Source organism: Humulus lupulus, chromosome 1 (genome assembly GCF_963169125.1).
Source record: "Humulus lupulus chromosome 1, drHumLupu1.1, whole genome shotgun sequence".
Taxonomy (NCBI): Eukaryota; Viridiplantae; Streptophyta; class Magnoliopsida; order Rosales; family Cannabaceae; genus Humulus; species Humulus lupulus.
Genome location: NC_084793.1, coordinates 16,445,095 through 16,464,193, shown reverse-complemented (window position 1 = coordinate 16,464,193; position 19,099 = coordinate 16,445,095). Strand labels below are relative to the sequence as shown.

General features: G+C 38.2%; 2 protein-coding genes across 3 annotated transcripts; both read left to right on the top strand.

Moving 5' to 3' along the window:
- The first annotated feature begins 11,138 nt into the window (after positions 1 to 11,138).
- LOC133787148 (CMP-sialic acid transporter 4-like) lies at positions 11,139 to 16,175 on the top strand. Of its 2 annotated transcripts, none has more exons than XM_062225526.1 (15): positions 11,139 to 11,356; positions 11,511 to 11,574; positions 11,662 to 11,725; positions 11,822 to 11,933; positions 12,019 to 12,098; positions 12,493 to 12,568; positions 12,662 to 12,762; positions 13,098 to 13,169; positions 14,235 to 14,283; positions 14,375 to 14,416; positions 14,596 to 14,717; positions 14,819 to 14,878; positions 15,137 to 15,185; positions 15,445 to 15,539; positions 15,719 to 16,175. In XM_062225526.1, the coding sequence occupies exons 1-15, from the start codon at positions 11,330 to 11,332 to the stop codon at positions 15,768 to 15,770; spliced, it is 1,065 nt and encodes a 354-aa protein (XP_062081510.1). In that variant the 5' UTR covers positions 11,139 to 11,329; the 3' UTR covers positions 15,771 to 16,175. The 2 variants fall into 2 exon arrangements, with proteins under 2 accessions (XP_062081510.1, XP_062081511.1); XM_062225527.1 differs by having other exon boundaries at positions 11,140 to 11,356; positions 11,677 to 11,725.
- A 636-nt stretch (positions 16,176 to 16,811) lies between these two features.
- Positions 16,812 to 18,610, top strand: LOC133787132 (cysteine protease XCP1-like). Its single transcript, XM_062225525.1, has 4 exons — positions 16,812 to 17,534; positions 17,662 to 17,897; positions 18,010 to 18,150; positions 18,249 to 18,610. Exons 1-4 carry the CDS (start codon positions 17,066 to 17,068, stop codon positions 18,462 to 18,464), a joined length of 1,062 nt encoding a protein of 353 aa, XP_062081509.1. The 5' UTR covers positions 16,812 to 17,065; the 3' UTR covers positions 18,465 to 18,610.
- Positions 18,611 to 19,099: the final 489 nt, after the last annotated feature.

Sequence of the window (19,099 nt, the reverse complement as noted above, 5' to 3'; positions counted from 1 at the left end):
ATTTTCCTAATAAGGTTTAGGACCTTGATTAGGAGGCCGGGAGGGCCATAATTGACTTATTATAGTATTTAATGGTTATATGCATGTTTACGTGAATTATATTATTATATGATGGTGAATGCATGCATATGGGAGTATTTATTATTATAAGGGTATTTTGGTAATTTGGCCACTGTGGGCGTAATTGTATATTTTGGGTGCATGGTTGTGATTAATTAATATAGCTACATTATAAGGTGGGTTGGTTCGAGCTATTCGGCATGAGACGATCATGAGATGTAAGTGTTCGGTCTAGTTTAAGTCCGGGGCTCGGGGTGAGTCTCGGGGTGAATTTAATGATTAGAATATTACCAGGAATTAAAGGGTAATGGGATATGATTTATTGGTATTTGGGAATATTGAGAATAGCGGGAATTGGAGAGCGTTAATTATAATTAACGAGATAGGCGGGAAAGGATGGTTTTACCCTCGGAAGCTTTTAGAGGGATTTATTTGGCTTAAGGGCATTATGGTCTTTTGACCTTAAGGATTTATATCAGTTTTTGGGGGTTTGGAAGGCTGTAGAAACAGAACTAAAACAAAGCCTATCCTCATCACTTCTCTTTCTCTCCCGTGCAAGTCTTCCTTCATTATTTTCTTTGGATTTTGAGAGCCACCTTGAGGAGTTAAGCTTGGAGATCAAAGGGGGAAGCTAGGGAACTTGTCTCAGCCATTAAAGGGGATTCAAAATCGTGTTTAAGGTGAGTTCCAGTCTTGTCTTTTATGGTGTGCTCTGTTTTTTAGTTAAGTTTTAGTTGATGATTTGTTAATGGAATGCTTGGATTAATAGAAGTTTGGGTGATGTTTTCTTTGGGCTTTGATGAGGGAGAGTGGTAGAGGATGTTTGATGGTTGAATTGGGTGTTAAGTTGTGATTTGAGACAGGTTTGAGGGGCTGGTTTTAAGGGAAAACGCAGGGGAAAGATTCAGGTGCGTGCTGGCTTTTTGCCTGATCTGGGCTGAGCGCTGTGGCGCAGCTGTGGTGCGCCGCGGCCCTTGGCGTCTGGCAGGGAGGCCCTTTCTGTTTGAGGGCGCGTCGCGGCGCAACTGGGGAGGGTCGCGGCCCTTAAGGTCATTTTAGCCCAAAATGGTGTTTTTAGCTTGGGGATTCAAGCCATAGGCCTCGGGGTTGAACCTAGTACCCGGTTAAGTGGGGATTGATGTCCCGGAGGCTAGATATTGATTTGGGAATTTACGTTGACCAGTTTTATTGATGATATCTTATATTTGGTTATGACTAGGTGACCGCTAAAGGACTAAAAATTGGTTGTTCTCAAGGGTCGTTCTTAAAATCATTCTAGCTCGAATCTGAGGTAAGAAAACTGCACCCTGTGTATATGTGACCTGCATGGCTATTATCGATGCATGTTGGTTAATTATTGAGTATGACATGCATGGTTATTATTGATGCATGTCGGTTGATTATTATGTGTGACATGCATGGCTACCCTTGATGCATGTTGGTTGACTATTAAACGTGACATGCATGGCTGTTATTGGTGCATGTTGGATTGTTGGATATATTGCATATGATGCATGAGAAACATGTGTTTAGGACATGCTTTGTATACTGGGTATGATATTGTTCAGAGCTTGTGCCTCTGTGGTTGTGCATGGTCCTAATTGTACTAGTATCTATTTATTAAGCATGTTGAACACCTTGTTTATGAGTATTGGACATGTGATATATAATTGGTGGCATGACTCACTTATGTATGGCACTGACTAGTCAGGGACCAACCCTAAAGTCGAGAATCATGCATTGAATAGCTCTATGGCATTAATGCTGGACCGACCCTAAGGTCGATGAACACGCATTGAATGGCTCTATGGCATTAATGCGGGACCGACCCTAAGGTCGAAGAACTTATAAGCGCTTGCCTGGTCTAAGACCAGATGATCATGGCCCTGGTGACCCTATCGTCACATGGCTGGGGGACGCTGTCCTTAGTTACGACTCTAGAGTCGGGAGGATGGTTATGTTGGTGACCTACACCATGCACCTATCCTGATCAAGCTTGTGAATGGACCACCTATCGATTAAGCCCTGGTGACCCTATCGTCACATGGCTAGAGAGAGTGCCGTACCCACTTCTCTGACTTTCGGCTATTGTCACCTACCTGTTTTGGACCGTTGGTCCTGAATGGCTGTTACAATTATCTGTTGATATTATATCATGTTACCTGTTGATATTATATCGTGTTATCTGTTGATATTATATCATGTTACCTGATGATATTACATCATGTTATCTGTTGATATTATATCATGTTACGTTGTGTTTTCTTGCTGGGCTTCGGCTCACAGGTGCTACTTGGTGCAGGTAAAGGTAAGAAGCTAGACCATCCTTGAGTTGGAGAGCTTAGGTGATGACGTGTACATATGCAGCTGCTCGTCCGCCACGGCCGAGGTTTAAAGTGGAACTAGGGTCGAACCCTGTTTTGCCGCTTAGAACAGCCTGTTGTAAATATTTTCTGTAATAGACTCTGAAATTATATTTTCGGGATCCCAATGTATATATTAAACGTTCTAGTGAAACGTTACATCTTAACCAAAGTTTTTAATCCCTAAACTGCTAATCATACTTAGTTCACAATTTTGGCCAAATGACTCGATTAGCGGGTTTAGCACTGTTTACAAGGCATACCGTAACGGTCCCTGGAGTTTGGGGCGTTACAATCTTCATGATGCTTGGATGAAGAGAATAAGAGGGTAGTATGAGATTCACCCAGAATCTCCCATTTATTCTCAGTGTCCATCGGATTCCAAATCCGATCCTTATACCTCAATAACCTCATACCTGACACTGCATAGTCCTTAGCTAATCTAGCTAAGACCTTCCCCTCAATTTTTTCATCTGTGGTTCACTCAATTGTTTTTCCTCTTGATCCTCTCTACAAGAGTAACTCAAACATAATGTTGGCCACTTAGCCCACCAATAACTCTGCTCTAGTTCTGGTCGTATCCTTTAACCAGTGTGTTGCTTGGGCAATCACCTTTCCCTGTCACTGAGGTGTCATAACAACCTACAAATTGGTTCTGATCTGTAAGAAGACTCAGAACACTTCCATAAAGCACATGTAATATTATGCCCGTCCAAGGAAACTCTTGCCCTCAGAGGTGTTCCTTGACCTTGGCAAATCTCCAACTGAGAGTATACCACAATACCGTCGATCAAGACGATCATAAATCCAATTTAGATAATCTTTGTATACCCTGTTCATCTAATCCATCAAAACAACTCAGCATTAATCAAATTCATAAAACATAACTTAGCACTCCCAGTGCCTATAACTAATTTAAAAGGCAGCCTTTTGCTTGTCCTTCCTCCTGATCTTTAGTTGGTACTAACCAGATCGAAGATCCACCTTAGAGAATACCATCTTACTCAATAACCGAACCTTTAGTTCTTACAGCTCTGCTAAAGCCGTTCAATACGGTACCCTAGACCTGATTCCGTCCTTGACACCAACCTAATCACCATTCTATCTCTTTATGTAAAGGTAATCCTGACTATTCCTTTGGAGATACATCCAGAACTCACAAACTAATCCAGTTTGTCCTGGTCTCACTGACATGACCTAAGTGGTATCCACCACACTAGCTAAAAGTTCTATGCATCATCTTGCAATAGATTTCTAGCTCTAAATACAGATGTCATATGCATAGTGCCAACTACTACAAGGGTTTTTCACTCTCAAACCCAAAAGTTACTATCATTTCCTTGCAATCCAATATTACCCCACACTTGGTTAACCAATCCATCCAGGATCATATCGAAGTCAGTCATAACCAACCCTATCAAATCAACTGATGAGTACTTTCCACATTAACCTAACCCATCACAACATAACCATGTAATCTGCATAATAAGTCTATGCCTCTCTAGATGCAATAAGCCAAGAACAACATGGCACCAAAACCAGTCAGCGTAATACAAAAATCAGAACTAGAAAGCTAACCTGCCACCATTGAAGAACCAGCCTCAGTCTCAGTCTTTGACTGCATCAGAGCGAACACTCGAGCTGGAGTTGAGCTGTCCACCCCCTTCTGCTCATCCTTCCTTCGCCTTGGGAAATCTCTCTTGAAGTGCCCAACCATTCCACATAAGAAACATGATTTTGCTCGGCATTCTCCCAGATGATGCCTCTTACACTGAGTGCATGTCGGGTGGGGTTTCCAATCCTTGGCCTCGCCCGATCCAACAAACAGAGGTATCACTACTTGAGCTCTGTGCTTTCCGACACTCTCCTTTATAATCTCATTTCCTGTGCTCTCAACAGCAAGAGCCTTCCCTACCACCTGAGTGTAAGAAGAGATTTCATGCACTGGGGCAACTCTAATGCCCTGAGCTATTATGGGATTCAATCCCTGGATAAATTGCTCATTCCGAGCTACATCCGTGGGTACCATATCAAAAGCAATCTTGGCCAACCCATCGAATCCATTAACATACTCAGTTATTGTTGCATTTACCTGAACCAGGTTCAGAAACTCATTTATCTTAGCAGTCTTGACTGCATCACAGTAATATCTTTCATTAAACAGCTACCTAAATTCTTTCTTGTCCATCACAACTGTAATGCCCCAGATTCCCTATTATGGTTAATGGCTGGATTAGTAGGCCGGGAGGGCCATAACTGTTTAATTACGCCATTAAATGTGTTTATGCATGTTTGTGAGAATTATATTATGATATGATGTTAGATGCATGCATGTGAGTCCACGTTTGTTTACAGGGGTATTTTGGTAATTTGGCCCGTTGAGGGTATAATTGTATATTTGTATGTGTGTTAATGATATATTGTGAGACCACATTATAATGTGGATTGGTTCGAGTATTTCGACATGAGACGATCTTTAAACATGATTTATCGGTTTGGTCATAACAGGTTTGAGCTCGGGGCTCAGGGTGAGTCTCGGGGTGTTTTAATGATTAGAGTGTTACCGGGCTTTAAAGGGTAACGGGATATGAACTATTGGTGTTTGAGGATATTGAGATTAGCGGGAATTGGGAAGCGTTAATTATAATTAACAGGTTAAGCGGGAAGTACCAATTTTGCCCTTGGGGTGGCTTTAGAGGCTTAAGATGACACAAGGGGTATTTTGGTCTTTTTGGAAGGATATATATGACTTAAGTGGCTTAGAAAGCTGTGGAATAAACAGAGTAAAACAGGGGTTTGCTTCTTCTCTTCCCGTACCTTCTCCTAGCTTCATCTTCTCCATTGCCTTCTTTGAGAGTTTTGAGTTCTAGGTGGGATATCAAGCTAAGGAACTTCAAGGCTGAGTTGGTAGACTTGGTTCTGCTTGTGTGGGAAGTTCAAAACAGGTTTTGAGGTAAGTTTTGATCATTGAACTTAAGCTATGCTCTGTTTTCGTTTTAGTTTTTCAGTCATGAGTTTTGATGTGGAAAGTGTGAATCAAAGGGGGTTTTAATGTTAGTTTGATTAGGGTTTGATGTGAGTGAGCTAAGGGAGTTGTTTGGGGGTTTAATTGTGTGTTAGGAAGAGGTTCTATGAGGGTTTGAAGGACTGGTTTGAGAGAAAATTACACAGGGAGAAAAACTGGTTCGTGTGACCGACTTAGCCATTCTGGGCTGAGCGCCGCGGCGCAGCAGGGGAGCGCCGTGGCCCTTGGCGTTTGGCAGGCAGGGAGCCTCTCTGTTTGGAGGCGCGCCGCGGCGCAGCAGAGGGGGGCCGCGGCCCTTAAGGCCAATTTTGCTAAAATGAGGTTTTTGGCTCGAGGATTCAAACCATAGGCCTTGGGGTTGGATCTAGTGCCCGGTTGGGTAGTGTTTGAGGTCTCGGGGGCTGGGTTTTGGTTTGGGAACCCTCGGTTATCATTTTTATTGATAAATTCTATAATTTGGTTATGACCAGGTGACCGTCAAGGATTTTAAAGGTTGATCGTTCTCAGGGGTCGTTCATATAACATTTTCACTCGAATAAGTGGTAAGAAAACAGTGTATGAATGCAGTTGCACCCTGTACAGGTATATGACATGCATGGTTGGATATTTGAGGCATGTTGGTTGATGTATGTGGACATGGATTGCATGTTAAATGCTAGTGAATGCTGATTACCTGCTTGAGACACTGACTAGTCAGGGACCGACTCTAAAGTCGATGATCACGCATTGAATGGCCCTATGGCATTAATGTGGGACCGACCCTAAGGTCGAAGAACTTATAAGCGCTTGCCTGGTCTACGACCAGATGATTATAGCCAAGGTGTATGACCCCGGTGACTGTTTGTCACAAGGCTAAGGGACGTTGTCCATAGTTTCGACTCTAGAGTCGTGAGGAAGGTTATGTTGGTGACCAATCACCATGCACCTGTCCTAATCAAGCTTATGAAAGAAATCACCTATCAGTTAAGCCCTGGTGATCTTATCGTCACATGGCTAGAGGGAGCAATGCTCATTACTGTGACTTTTGGCTATTGTCACCTATTTGTGGGACTGATAGTCCTGAATGGTTATTATGATCGTTGTTGATATTATATCATGTTTTATTATGTTTTCTTGCTGGGCCTTGGCTCATGGGTGCTATGTGGTGCAGGTAAAGGAAAGGAAAAGCTTGGCCAGCCTTGAGTGGAGAGCTTGGGCGATGTAATGTACATACAGGGCCACTTGACTGCCACGGTCAAGGAGTTCTCCGAGGGACTAGGGGTTTACCCTATTTTTGCCGCTTAGGCCGGCGGGGATTGTAAATTTGAAACTATAGCGACTCTTTTGTATTATGAACTACCTGTAAACATTTTAAAAGGCTCATGAGCAGTTTATTTACTTAATGAAATGTACCCTTTCCTTTTTATTGGTTTTTCACCTTAACCTGTTAATAGTACCTAGATCACGTTTTTAACCAAAGGACTCGGGTAGCGAGTCAAATTTCCGGTTCACTGTTCACCGTAACTGTTCTGGGGTAACCAGGGCGTTACAACAACTGTATCTCGTCTTTGGGATATTACTTCCCAACATGTCCGAGCATTATCCCGCAATACAAATGTAGCACAGATCACCCTATCGTGTCCTACCAACCCCAGATCATGCCCATCCATTGCTTAGCTCTGAATGGATCTAGGCCTCCCTCAAAGACTAGAGGGGTAATACTCCTGGAATCTTCCACAAAGAAATTCCCATCTGTTTTCAACCCTAGGCGCTTAATACTGGTGCCACTCCTGACATAGTAAAGGAAGAGGTGTTCCCTGACAGTACCTGCTGTTGTTTCAAGCACCTAATCTCTTCCTCTTACATTTGCAATCTTAATTGCACATTTGTAAACACCTGCTAGAAATTCTGAGGGGCAGGTGAAGGATTTAAACCCTGGTTGTAATTCCCAACCTCGGTATAACCACCACCAAGTCTCATTATCTGCCTTGGGTACATACCCTCTGATTGAATCTACAGTCAATAACTTGACCATTAAACATGATGAGCATATCAGAAGCCTTCCCCACAGGTGATGAGTGTACATGTCCAACTTGTCTATAGGAACCCTTAACCTTGGCTCGCTTTGATACCATTTGTAATGCCCCACGTCACTATGGCTGCTTCCTGGAATGACGACTGGCCCTGCAAACCAACACGAGTCTTTCCAGCGTGCTTTGTCCTCACTCGCACGCATCCTAGGAAAACTTCCCAGGAGGTCACCCATCATGAGACTACTCCAAGTTAAGCACGCTTAACTTGGTAGTTCTTAAGTGATGGGCTACCAAAAAGAAGATGCATCTTGTTGGCATAGGTAGTACCCATCAATCCATTTAAGCACTCTTCAACTGTGTAGTCCCATACCTACACAGTCTTAGAATCACCCACTTGACCTTCCCAAGCGATGTGGGATTGCACAATTTTTTACCATGTCTTTCCCCCTATGGATCACGGGATTCTGACTATCACAATCACCCACCCTTAGGGGTCCGACGTCCCCGTCGGCCACACTTCCGGCTGGGTCAAGGCTCTGATACCATTTGTAACGCACTACTACCCAGGGACCGTTACGTTATGCATTTTAAACAGTGCCAAACTCGCTAACCGAGCCATTTGGCCGTAATCGTGTAACTAAGTATGATTAACGACCTAGGGTTAAAAATTTTGGTCAAAGATACAACGTTTCACTAAAACATTTATTGTATACATTGGATCCCAAAATATATATATTAAAGGTTAATTACAATAAAATATTTACAACTAGCCGACCTAAGCGACAAAATAGGGTTTAACCCTAGTTCTTATTTAAATCCTCGATCGTGGCGGTCAAGTAGTCGCATATGTACATATCGTCGCCTAAGCTCTCCAAGTCAAGGATGATCCAACTTTCTTTTTCTTTTACCTGCACCACATAGCACCCGTGAGACGAAGTTCAACAAGAAAACTTAATATGCTCATGAACAAGTAATAACATGTCACCAACTCACAATAAGCGTGCCTAACAATAATAGCCCTATTCATGCATACAAGCAAGTCCAAATAAATGATTGTGGGCTCTGCCCTCCTGTATGGATGACTATCAAGTCAATCCTAAGTGAATATCAATAATGATTCTGGTAATCATGCTGGGGCTTGCAGCCCAATCAGATAAGTGAATATCAATAATGATTCTCGTAATCATGTTGGGGCTTGCAACCCAATCAGATAAGTGACTAGGGAGTCGCGAACTTGGGTTCCACACCCTAGCCATGTGACATTACAATCACCTGAGCCTTTTGGCTCTGGCTTTGGCTCTAAGTAACTAGCCTTTAGACTAGACAATCGCTTTTGATTTCATTGAACTTGTGGTCGGTCAGCATTTCATGCTTATGTTGATAATGCTTATGTTGATTAGATCTAATCATTTTGGCCTGTGTTAAACACATTAATGTCGATCTTGACTCTTAAGACAATACCATACGACCAGTGCTCATATCAACGCTGAACTTAACTGATAAGTCACAGCTTCAGGATCAATATTGACACCATTGTCGTTTCTGACTATGGAGTCAGTTCCACTCACAAGTAAACAATGCACCCATGCATATCTCATGTGTCAAATATCCAAATATAAGACATTCAACATACTTACTCAACATTCACTAGCATAATTATGATCATGCACATTTACAGAGACTTAAGCTCTGATCAATCTCATATTCAACATTCATGCCATGCCCTAATCACATGTATCTTATGCATCACACGCATCACATACTGGGTGCAATTTTCTTACATTTGGTCCAAGCACAGGTTACCAATAAACGAGCCATAAGCACGATCCTGTTTCCAAGCCTCTAACGATAACCTAGTCACAACCATAATATAAAACCTCATCAAAATGAGTAGATAAATACTTCCGGACCAAGTCCTAGCCTCCGGGACGTCGAATCCTACCAAACAGGGTAGTAAGATTGATCCCAAGCCCTTAGGTTTAAGTTCCCATGACTAAAAACCCAATTTGGCCACTTTTCCCCTTTTGAGCCGCGACCCCAAACATTAGAGCTGCAACTCCACTCAAGTCAGGCCCAAAAATCCTTCTTTGATTGCATAAGAGCCGCAACCTTCCCCAATGGAGCCGCAACTCAAATAGCCCAGCAGCCCCATTCACCTGCTTCTTCAAGCTTGAGTAGCGGCGCCCAAGAATAAAGCTGCGACTCGACCTCGAACACAGCCAGAAAACCTTCATTTTCTCATTTTAAATCCTCCATTAACCTTTCCAAACATCTCCAAATCCCAAAAACAAAGTTCTTAAACATCCCCATGATCCAAAACCAACAAAACTCAAATCTCAATCAAATAAAAAACTCATCAAAACACAAAATCCAATCAAAGCTTAAAAACTTTAAAAACTTAGAACTTAAAACTTAGATTACCTCCGATTGAGTCGTTTCCCAACTAAATCCTCCCGCTAATAAGCTTCTAATCTTTCCTAGAATCGCTATGCCTCGATCCTTGCTTCCGAGTCCTAAAACTCAAGTTTCCTTCGAAAATGTGATCGCGTGTCGAAAATGGAACGAGAGGAAGAGAAAACGTTTAGAATGTTCTTTTTATAATTCTAACAGGTTACTTCACGCTTAAGTAACCTCAAGCAAGTCCTAATGCTCAAGGTCCTGAAAACGCCTCCCGGGGTAAAATAGTTAAAATTCCCAGAATTTCTACTGATCTCACTAACTCCCAATTTATCATAAAATATTTATTCCCATTACCTAATATCCCGATAATGTGCTAAATAGCCAAAATACCCATTGACTCACTCCAAGTCAAGTATGAATCCCGTTGTGACTTTCTCACTAGCTTGCTTCCTAGGATCGCCTTGTGCTGAGTAACCCAAGCATAATCAAATAATAATAAAGCACCACACACATACCACATATACCAAAAATGACCAAAATATGAAAATTGCCCAATTAAACAAAAATGAGCCCACATGCATATTTAATACACCTAAATATGCATATCTAGTAATATTATGATATAACTCAGATAATGATATATATATAAATATCATATAATCACATAATTTGCTATCCTGACCCCTAATCAAGGCCCTAAGCCTTATTAGGAAATCTGAGTCGTTATATACATGATCTCAATATCATTATTTTATTATTGATAATTAATCACTAGAATACATGATTTGTAGTTTTGAGAGATAATAAATACTTAATTTTTTATATGATAATTACCAATTTAGAATATGATATGGACTAATAAAAGGGCGACATGTGCCGTCCTAGTCAACAATTAACGGGACAGTTAGAGTTGACAGAAACACCAATTTTAGCTTTTTGGATAGTTTTGCTGTCAATTTTTGAGTTTGATATATATCAGCAATTAGGTATTTATGTACATTTATTTTTTAACAGTAACAATAAAATGTAAGATTAAAAAAAAAAAAATTAAGCGTCAGGAAACGACAACTACTTTGAAACGAAAGAAACTACATTACTCCAGAAAACACAATAGCGACGAATAAGCCATCAGAAAGACAGAAACGACATGAACCTGTAAACGACATAAATATATAAAGACGACCATACCTATTTTTAATTAATTTGTAAATAAAAATAAATTAAAGGACAATGTTCAAGTTATTCCGTCATTTGTTTTTTTGTTTGTTTGTTTTTAATATATTATTGGAAAAATGTTTTGAGCGGATCGGGTTTGGAAGTGATTCGGGTTATGCAAAGAGCACGGCGTTGTTCATTCATCAGTGGTGTCAGTCGTTTCTTACACTATAGAGATCTGAGAAAGAGAACCCCAAGCGCTCTGAACGATTAAGCAAAGAGATCTGTTCTCCTCTGTTCTCTGTTCCTCAAAAATGGAGTACAGGAAAATCAAAGACCAGGTATTCTCATCTCAATTCCCAACCTTCATTTTGCTCAATATCAAAGCTCCTCATCTCTCTGCATTTCGCTTTGCGTTTTCTCCATCTTCATTTTTCTTCAATTCGTCATGATTTAACCTCATATATATATATATATATCAAAATTCAAATGCAGGATAAAGATGAAGATTCAGTCGTTGACGATGTTGAGAGCTTGCGAGGAAAACCTCTTTCAACTGGTACTTTTTTTTATAATTATTTTTTCACTTCAGTTCGGTCGAAATCTCAATGTGAAACATCTGAATTGTTTACTGACCTTGGTTTAGCGGTGATTGATACAGCTGTCAGCTTGGGAGGCGGTCCAATCGATCGGACCAAATGGAAGCGAAAGTACGAGCTTATATGTATATACATGTTTGTGTGTATTTGACATTTGTTTATTGTAATACGAATATGTGGTAACTCTAAATTCGTGATCTTTGTTAGGTCAATGGTCACACTCGCTTTGACCGTTCTTACGAGTTCGCAAGCAATTTTGATTGTATGGTCAAAGAGAGCGGGAAGATACGAGTACAGTGTTACCACTGCAAATTTCTTGGTAAAATTTAAGCTGGAATTAGCTTTAATTTTGATGTCCATATCAAATTCATACTTATTAAACTTTTTTTCTTTCTCGAATGCAGGTAGAGAGTTTGAAATGCGCATTTTCGCTTGTGGCTTTGGGAAGAATCTGGAATAATGAAGGTGTTACAGAAGATAACAGGTGTTCTTTGCTATTAGTTTTTTTTTTTTCGTTATTTATTCTTTGATTTTTTTTTAAGTTGTCTTTCAGTTGATGGTGGATGGAATTGCATGACTCAACTTTGTTAATTTGAGAGTACATTAATAGAACTTACCATACGGATTTTCTTACTTCTATTAGGAATCTCTTATGCAAAAATTATGTCATATGTTCTAGTAATTCTAAACACTCCAAAAAAACCCTTATCCAATTATATACTCTCTCAGAAGTGGCATGACCAACTCCACTTAGATTGTTGTGGAATTATGCTTATTGCTTTTAGTTTCTACGATGTTTATGTTTTCATTGATAGGTAATTTGGTATTGATGAATCAAATGTAGCATGATTTTTATAAGTCTTTTGCTGTTGTAATAGATTAAGTACAACTGTGGAAGAAGTCATCGTTTACCCCATTCCTGCAGCACTTTATCTTGTAAAAAATTTACTTCAGGTTGGTCTCACTAAGTTTTATCTTCTCATTGTAGTTTTGGTGTCCTTTCTTTTTGAAATGTAATGCTATCTGCTCTTATTTCTTATGTGGCAGTATTACATCTTTGCTTATGTGGATGCTCCGGGTTATCAGATTCTGAAGAACCTGAATATAATAAGTACTGGTGTATTATACAGAATTATACTCAAGAAAAAGTACGTAATTCTATTCTGTTTGGCTTGCCAATGACCCTTTCGTCCATTGTTATATAAGAATGGGGACATGCCTGAATTTACAGGGGCAAAGAGGGACATTAGTGAACAAATACAGTTAAATAGGAATTTAGGAAACATATTCGCACATATTGTCAGAAAAGAAAAACATGTTTATCTGTACAAGCATGAGGAGAGCTGCTTTTGGATGTATCTGTGGATGGAGCTAGATGAATTAAACAATTTATCTTTGTATAACTACAGCGGAGATTCATCATATATAATTCTTTGCAATATTCTTAACAGGATTCCTGTTCTGATTACTCCATATATCGCAGGTTAAGTCAGATTCAGTGGGCGGCTTTTATTCTGCTATGTGCAGGATGCACCACAGCACAACTGAACTCAAAGTAAGAATCATTACCAGCATCATTCAATTACATCTTGTCAGATCCTTGAGTATCAAATTTAGCATGCTGGCCTTGATAGTCTGTTTAGAGTTCTTTGGTTGTTTGTGGACGCATCAGTCAGTAGTTGGGAATCACTATCATTTATACACATCACTCTTAGGGCACTTATATTGGATGAACTAAAATGTGTTATTCTTTATAATACAGAGAAAAAATAGTTAAGTAACCTTCCATTGGATGATGTAAAGTTATATTTTTACCTAAATGAATAGCATTTCTTTATATGCAGTGAAATACTATTCATCAAGCTATAAATATTTTATTATTTTTTTATAAACTTTTGTATATATATATATGAGTGTGATACTATTATGTTTAATTATTTTATTTCTTAAAATAAATAAAATATTTTTAAAAATATAATATATAAATAATGTAAAGAAGCAGGTGTATGGTATAATGTAAAAGTTTTGAGGTAAATTATAAAAATGTATGTTTTTGTGATATATTTTATAATATACTTTCTTTATAATATTTAGCTAAAACTCATAAAAACATCTTCTATCAGCTCCCTTTATACATATATTTATAATAGCTATGCACAAACTCCAATTAATCCATCTCTACATTTACATAACATTTACATATCCTTTATATAATATTTTAATATTAATATTTTTCTTTATAAGCTTTCTCTCTCCATTTAGTATATATTTATTATTTCTTTTTTATTTTCAATTATTTTATTTTACTTTAAGTAATAAAATATGTTTAAAGATATAATATTTAAATGATGTAGAGAAATATATAGAGAAGCTGATGTATGATATAATGTAAAATTTAGAGGTAAAATAGAAAAAGATGTGTTTTGATGAGGTATTTTAAAGGATGGAGTAGAGCACCCAATGAGAGTGCTCTTAGGTTAATAAGCTTTTATCACTAAAACCTTCCTGAGGATTAAATTCAATTGTCAGGCAACATTTTAAAGCAGCAGCATTGTGTTAGCACTTAGCACAGATGAGTGAACACTCTCCTACACATATTAATCTCTTGTTTGTTTGACAGTTCTGATCATGTTCTTCAAACTCCTTTACAAGGTTGGATGATGGCCATTGTGAGTTTTCAATAGCTTTTGAGGCTCTCTTCTCTTTTAGAAAACTTTACAGGTTATTTATTTGTGATCACAAGTTGTACCAACTTTGCAGGTCATGGCACTCTTAAGTGGTTTTGCTGGTGTTTACACTGAGGTAAATTTCGTGTATTTCTTATGTTCTCTGCTCTTTGTTTTAACCTAGGTTTGGGTTCACATTGGATTCAAATGATTTTTAGAAACACTAATAAATAGGGATACAAATCTCCACTAAGTCAAGTCGTATCTGAGTGTACTGGAATATAACTGTTTCTGAAACCTTGTTTTATGTTGCAGGCGATAATTAAAAAGCGTCCTTCAAGGAATATAAATGTGCAAAATTTTTGGTTGTATATTTTTGGGATGATATTCAATGCTGCTGCTATATTGGTTCAAGATTTTGATGCTGTGATGAACAAGTGAGTGGACGTTTCTTTCTGTTTTCTGATCCTGCTTTTTGTAACAAGTTCCAATTGTCTGGTAGCTCACCAATTAATAAGTTTTTGTCTCTGTATTTTAGGGGTTTCTTCCATGGATATTCATTTATTACAGTACTGATGATTCTCAATCATGCAATGAGGTTTGTTACATGTCAATTCTAGCTTGATTGATTTAGCAGTAGTTTTCTTATTCTATTTGCACCTCCAGGCATTTCAGTACTGGTCTATTACCTTTATGTTCACATGCTTTAATGTTTAAAACTTATTTTGATGCAGAATCTATACAAAATTTGACTTGTGTCATGAGTATATTTTGATTTTTTTCCCCTCTAATGAGCATATATGTTAACACTTGAGCTTTCATAATGCAATACTTTCCTTATTTTTGTTGTTTTCAGTGGCATTGCTGTATCCATGGTTATGAAATATGCCGACAACATTGTAAAGGTGAGACTTGGAATAAGTATATTTATAAGCAAAACAAAACAGTAGGCAATTAAATTCTTTTTCTAAGAAAAACAAAACAGTCGCCAATTAAATTCTTACTTTTGCATCCATCTATGTAATGCGCTAGAAAAGAACATACCCTAGCAAGTCCAGTATCATCATACTGTTGGAGCTATGTTATTTTTTTTTCTCTGGCCCAACTCATGGTGCTGCAATGAAGAATTTTCCCTTGTTGATTTAGCTACATCATATTCTGCAGGTGTACTCAACATCGGTGGCGATGCTGCTCACAGCAATAGTTTCCGTTTTTCTATTTGGCTTCCATTTATCTCTTGCCTTTTTCCTCGGCTCAACGTAAGTTACTTCTGTTCTATAAATCATTCTTTGTGCATAATGCACAGCATTGTTGTGGCCCAGCCTGGCCGTAACCAGTTAGAACTTCGATAAATTTTGTATAAATTTTCTTTGAAATTGATCTTCATTTGTTTTAGAGTGCTTACTATTTTTTTTTTTTTTTCATAATCCTTTTCCAGTGTAGTCTCGGTATCCATATATCTACACTCGATTGGGAAGCTACAGAGATAGTAAGGACCTCCTCTTGTCATCTCATTGCTCACAATATATCTTATATTCAGTCTATTTTAGAAGCTGTAAAGGCAGCGGCGACTTCAACTGTTAGTTCATATAACAAATTTTTCATTCATATAATGTAAATTAAGATGCAACTAGCTTTAAGCAAAATGGAGACCTTCAAGTATGACATTGCCAGGGGATAAACAAGTATACGAGCTGAACAACGACGATCTCTATTTACGAAGAGCGACAATGTCTTGTGATGTTAAAAACGACCTTGTTTCATAGACCTTTATATTCGTCCTTAAATACTTATATTTTTTTTCGTTGGAAAAGCTTTCTGTTGTACTGTCTTTTTGCACAAAAATATGTAACCTATTGTCGGCCATGACTAATAGAAAGAAAAATATACACGCATGCTTCTTAGGTTTTGTTGATATTACCCCTAATGTTTGTAGGTTAATATAGTAGATGAATAGAATTACAAATTAAGCAATCTAGAAGGGTGGTTTAATATTGACAAAGTCGGTTGAATGTGAATGCATTTTTGTTTACAGCAGCAGACGTAAAGAAACACTCACCACTTAAAGAAAAGGGGACGATAGTAACGGATTTTGTGAAATAAAAAAAAAAGAAACTATTGAATAAAAAATTTGAAATTGCAAAGACGAGTTCCAATGAAACTAGGTTAGTAAGTGATCTATATTTGCAGTTATACCAAAACCTCAATGTTTAAGATCCATCAATAACATTAGATTATCCCACTGCTATTGCTATACCTACGTGTACGTCTATGAAATTAAATACTCTTTCGAAAGTGGAAGAAAAGACGTACTATTTGATTTGGAGTAATGGACATCCATTCTTATTTTCATTTTATGGCCATTATTAAGATCATCATTTCAACAATGTTTACCCTTCCTAACCCATTAGCCATTGGAGTTCTATACGAGATGGTTTATGGAACTCACTGATACACAATTTTTGGACTAGAATTGCTAAACCCATTTTCATTTTGTTAAGTTACACTAGAACACGGCAAATCCATACTCAACTTACGTTCCTCACATTCATTCAACTCGTGTTAATTATACATGATCATGCTTGGAAGAAAAGCCTGCCAAACAGAACCAATCTTAAAGACTCCGTCTTCTCTTAAAAATAAAAATAAATATACATAGTACACCACTTCATTAAAAAGCAACCCTTTCAAATCAAAAACTATATATATAGTCATTCCATGCTTTCCTTCTCATTCATTCAATACCAAACACCTCTTCTCTCCATTCAATTTTCCTTGGCAGAAAATGACTTTCTCTTTGCTTTCTAAGCTTTCCCTTTTGGCATTGTTGTCTTTGTCTCTCTTTGCTTGTTCTTCATTAGCCAATGATGACTTTTCAATCGTTGGCTATTCTCCTGATCACCTGACTTGCATTGACAAACTTATTCATCTTTTTGACTCGTGGATCTCGAAACATGGCAAAATCTACAACAGCATAGAGGAGAAGATTGAAAGGTTTGAGATATTCAGAGATAACTTAAAACACATTGATGAAACAAATAAGCAAAACAGTGACTACTGGCTGGGGCTTAATGAGTTTGCTGATTTGAGCCATGAGGAGTTTAGGAGCAAGTATTTGGGACTCAAAACTGATTTCACTAAGAGAACAGGATCTTCTGAGAAGTTCAGTTATAGAGATGTGGTGGATTTGCCAAAGTCTGTGGATTGGAGAAAGAAAGGTGCTGTCACTGCAGTCAAGAACCAAGGTTCATGTGGTAAGTACTGAAAAGCTCACCAATCATTTTATGTATCAACTTGGTGATTTATGCTCATGTGACAGTGCTTCTATTTGGTGCTCTTATACATTGGTTTAATATTTTTTTCTTTGTGTGTGTTGAGCAGGTAGTTGCTGGGCATTTTCGACCGTTGCTGCTGTTGAAGGCATAAACCAGATTGTGACAGGAAACTTGACTTCCTTGTCCGAGCAAGAACTGGTCGATTGTGACAGAACATTCAACAATGGCTGCAATGGTGGTTTGATGGACTATGCCTTTGAATTCATAAAGTCTAGTGGTGGGCTTCACAAGGAAGATGATTACCCTTATCTTATGGAGGAAGGCACCTGTGAGGAGAAGAAGGTAAGGAACAATATATAGGTCAAGAAGTACTGATGATCAAAATTAAGATCCTTCTTTTTAGCCAAAAACATTAGTTGTTTATTATATAGCTATTTCATCTTTTTGGTGGCAGGATGAGACGGAGGTAGTGACCATAAGTGGTTACCAAGATGTGCCAGCAAATGATGAACTAAGTCTTCTCAAGGCATTGGCTAACCAACCTATTAGCATAGCCATTGATGCTTCTGACAGAGCTTTCCAGTTCTACAGTGGGGTAAGCTTGTTAAACACATAATTTTCTCTCTATGCTGTATATGATATAAACTTGTTATGTAATGTATAAATTCCTTGACTACTGTTGGGATTTTTCAGGGAGTGTTTAACGGGCACTGCGGAACTGATCTAGATCATGGAGTTGCAGCAGTGGGATATGGCACAGACAAAGGAGTAGATTACGTCATAGTAAGGAACTCATGGGGACCAAAGTGGGGAGAGAAAGGTTACATAAGGATGAAGAGAAACACTGGTAAACCAGAAGGAATCTGTGGTCTCTACAAAATGGCTTCATTTCCTACCAAAAAACAGTGATCTTTCTATTAATGTGGGCTGTGCTTATTCCCTTCATAAGCAAACCTTTGCTTTTTTTATTGTTGTTTTTCTTTCCCAAAGATATAAGTTTGACTTGTAACCTACTCTTGTCACTTCAATAAAATAACTTAGCCAATCATAATATATTTGAACTTGTGTCTAAATGAGACAAATATGACCATTGATAATTTTGCAAATAGACAAATGAGATTTGAGAGAGAATCAAAATAGAAGCTAGGTTTTTCATTATATCAAAAAGATGAAAATAAGAGTACAAAAGCAACAAAATATATAGACAAAATAATGAGAGGCTAAAAGACTAAACTACCCTTACATAATAATAAAATTTATATTATTAACATCTGTTAAGAAAATGGATGCAACAGAAGCAGGGTAAAATAGGAATTGTGCAGCAGCCTTCAACCTCCTGTACCCTTATTGTTGGAAATGATTAGAGGATCTTTTCTGTTAGAATATTAGCCGTTACAATTGTACCATATTTATTGTTTTATGTGCCAATGATAGGCTGGCAGGGCACACGTGTCCTGTCCTTGAATATTCTTGTAACCAGCCTCTGTTATATATAAATAAAAGCTTATACCCCAGCAAGATTCAGCTGAGCATTTCTCTCATTT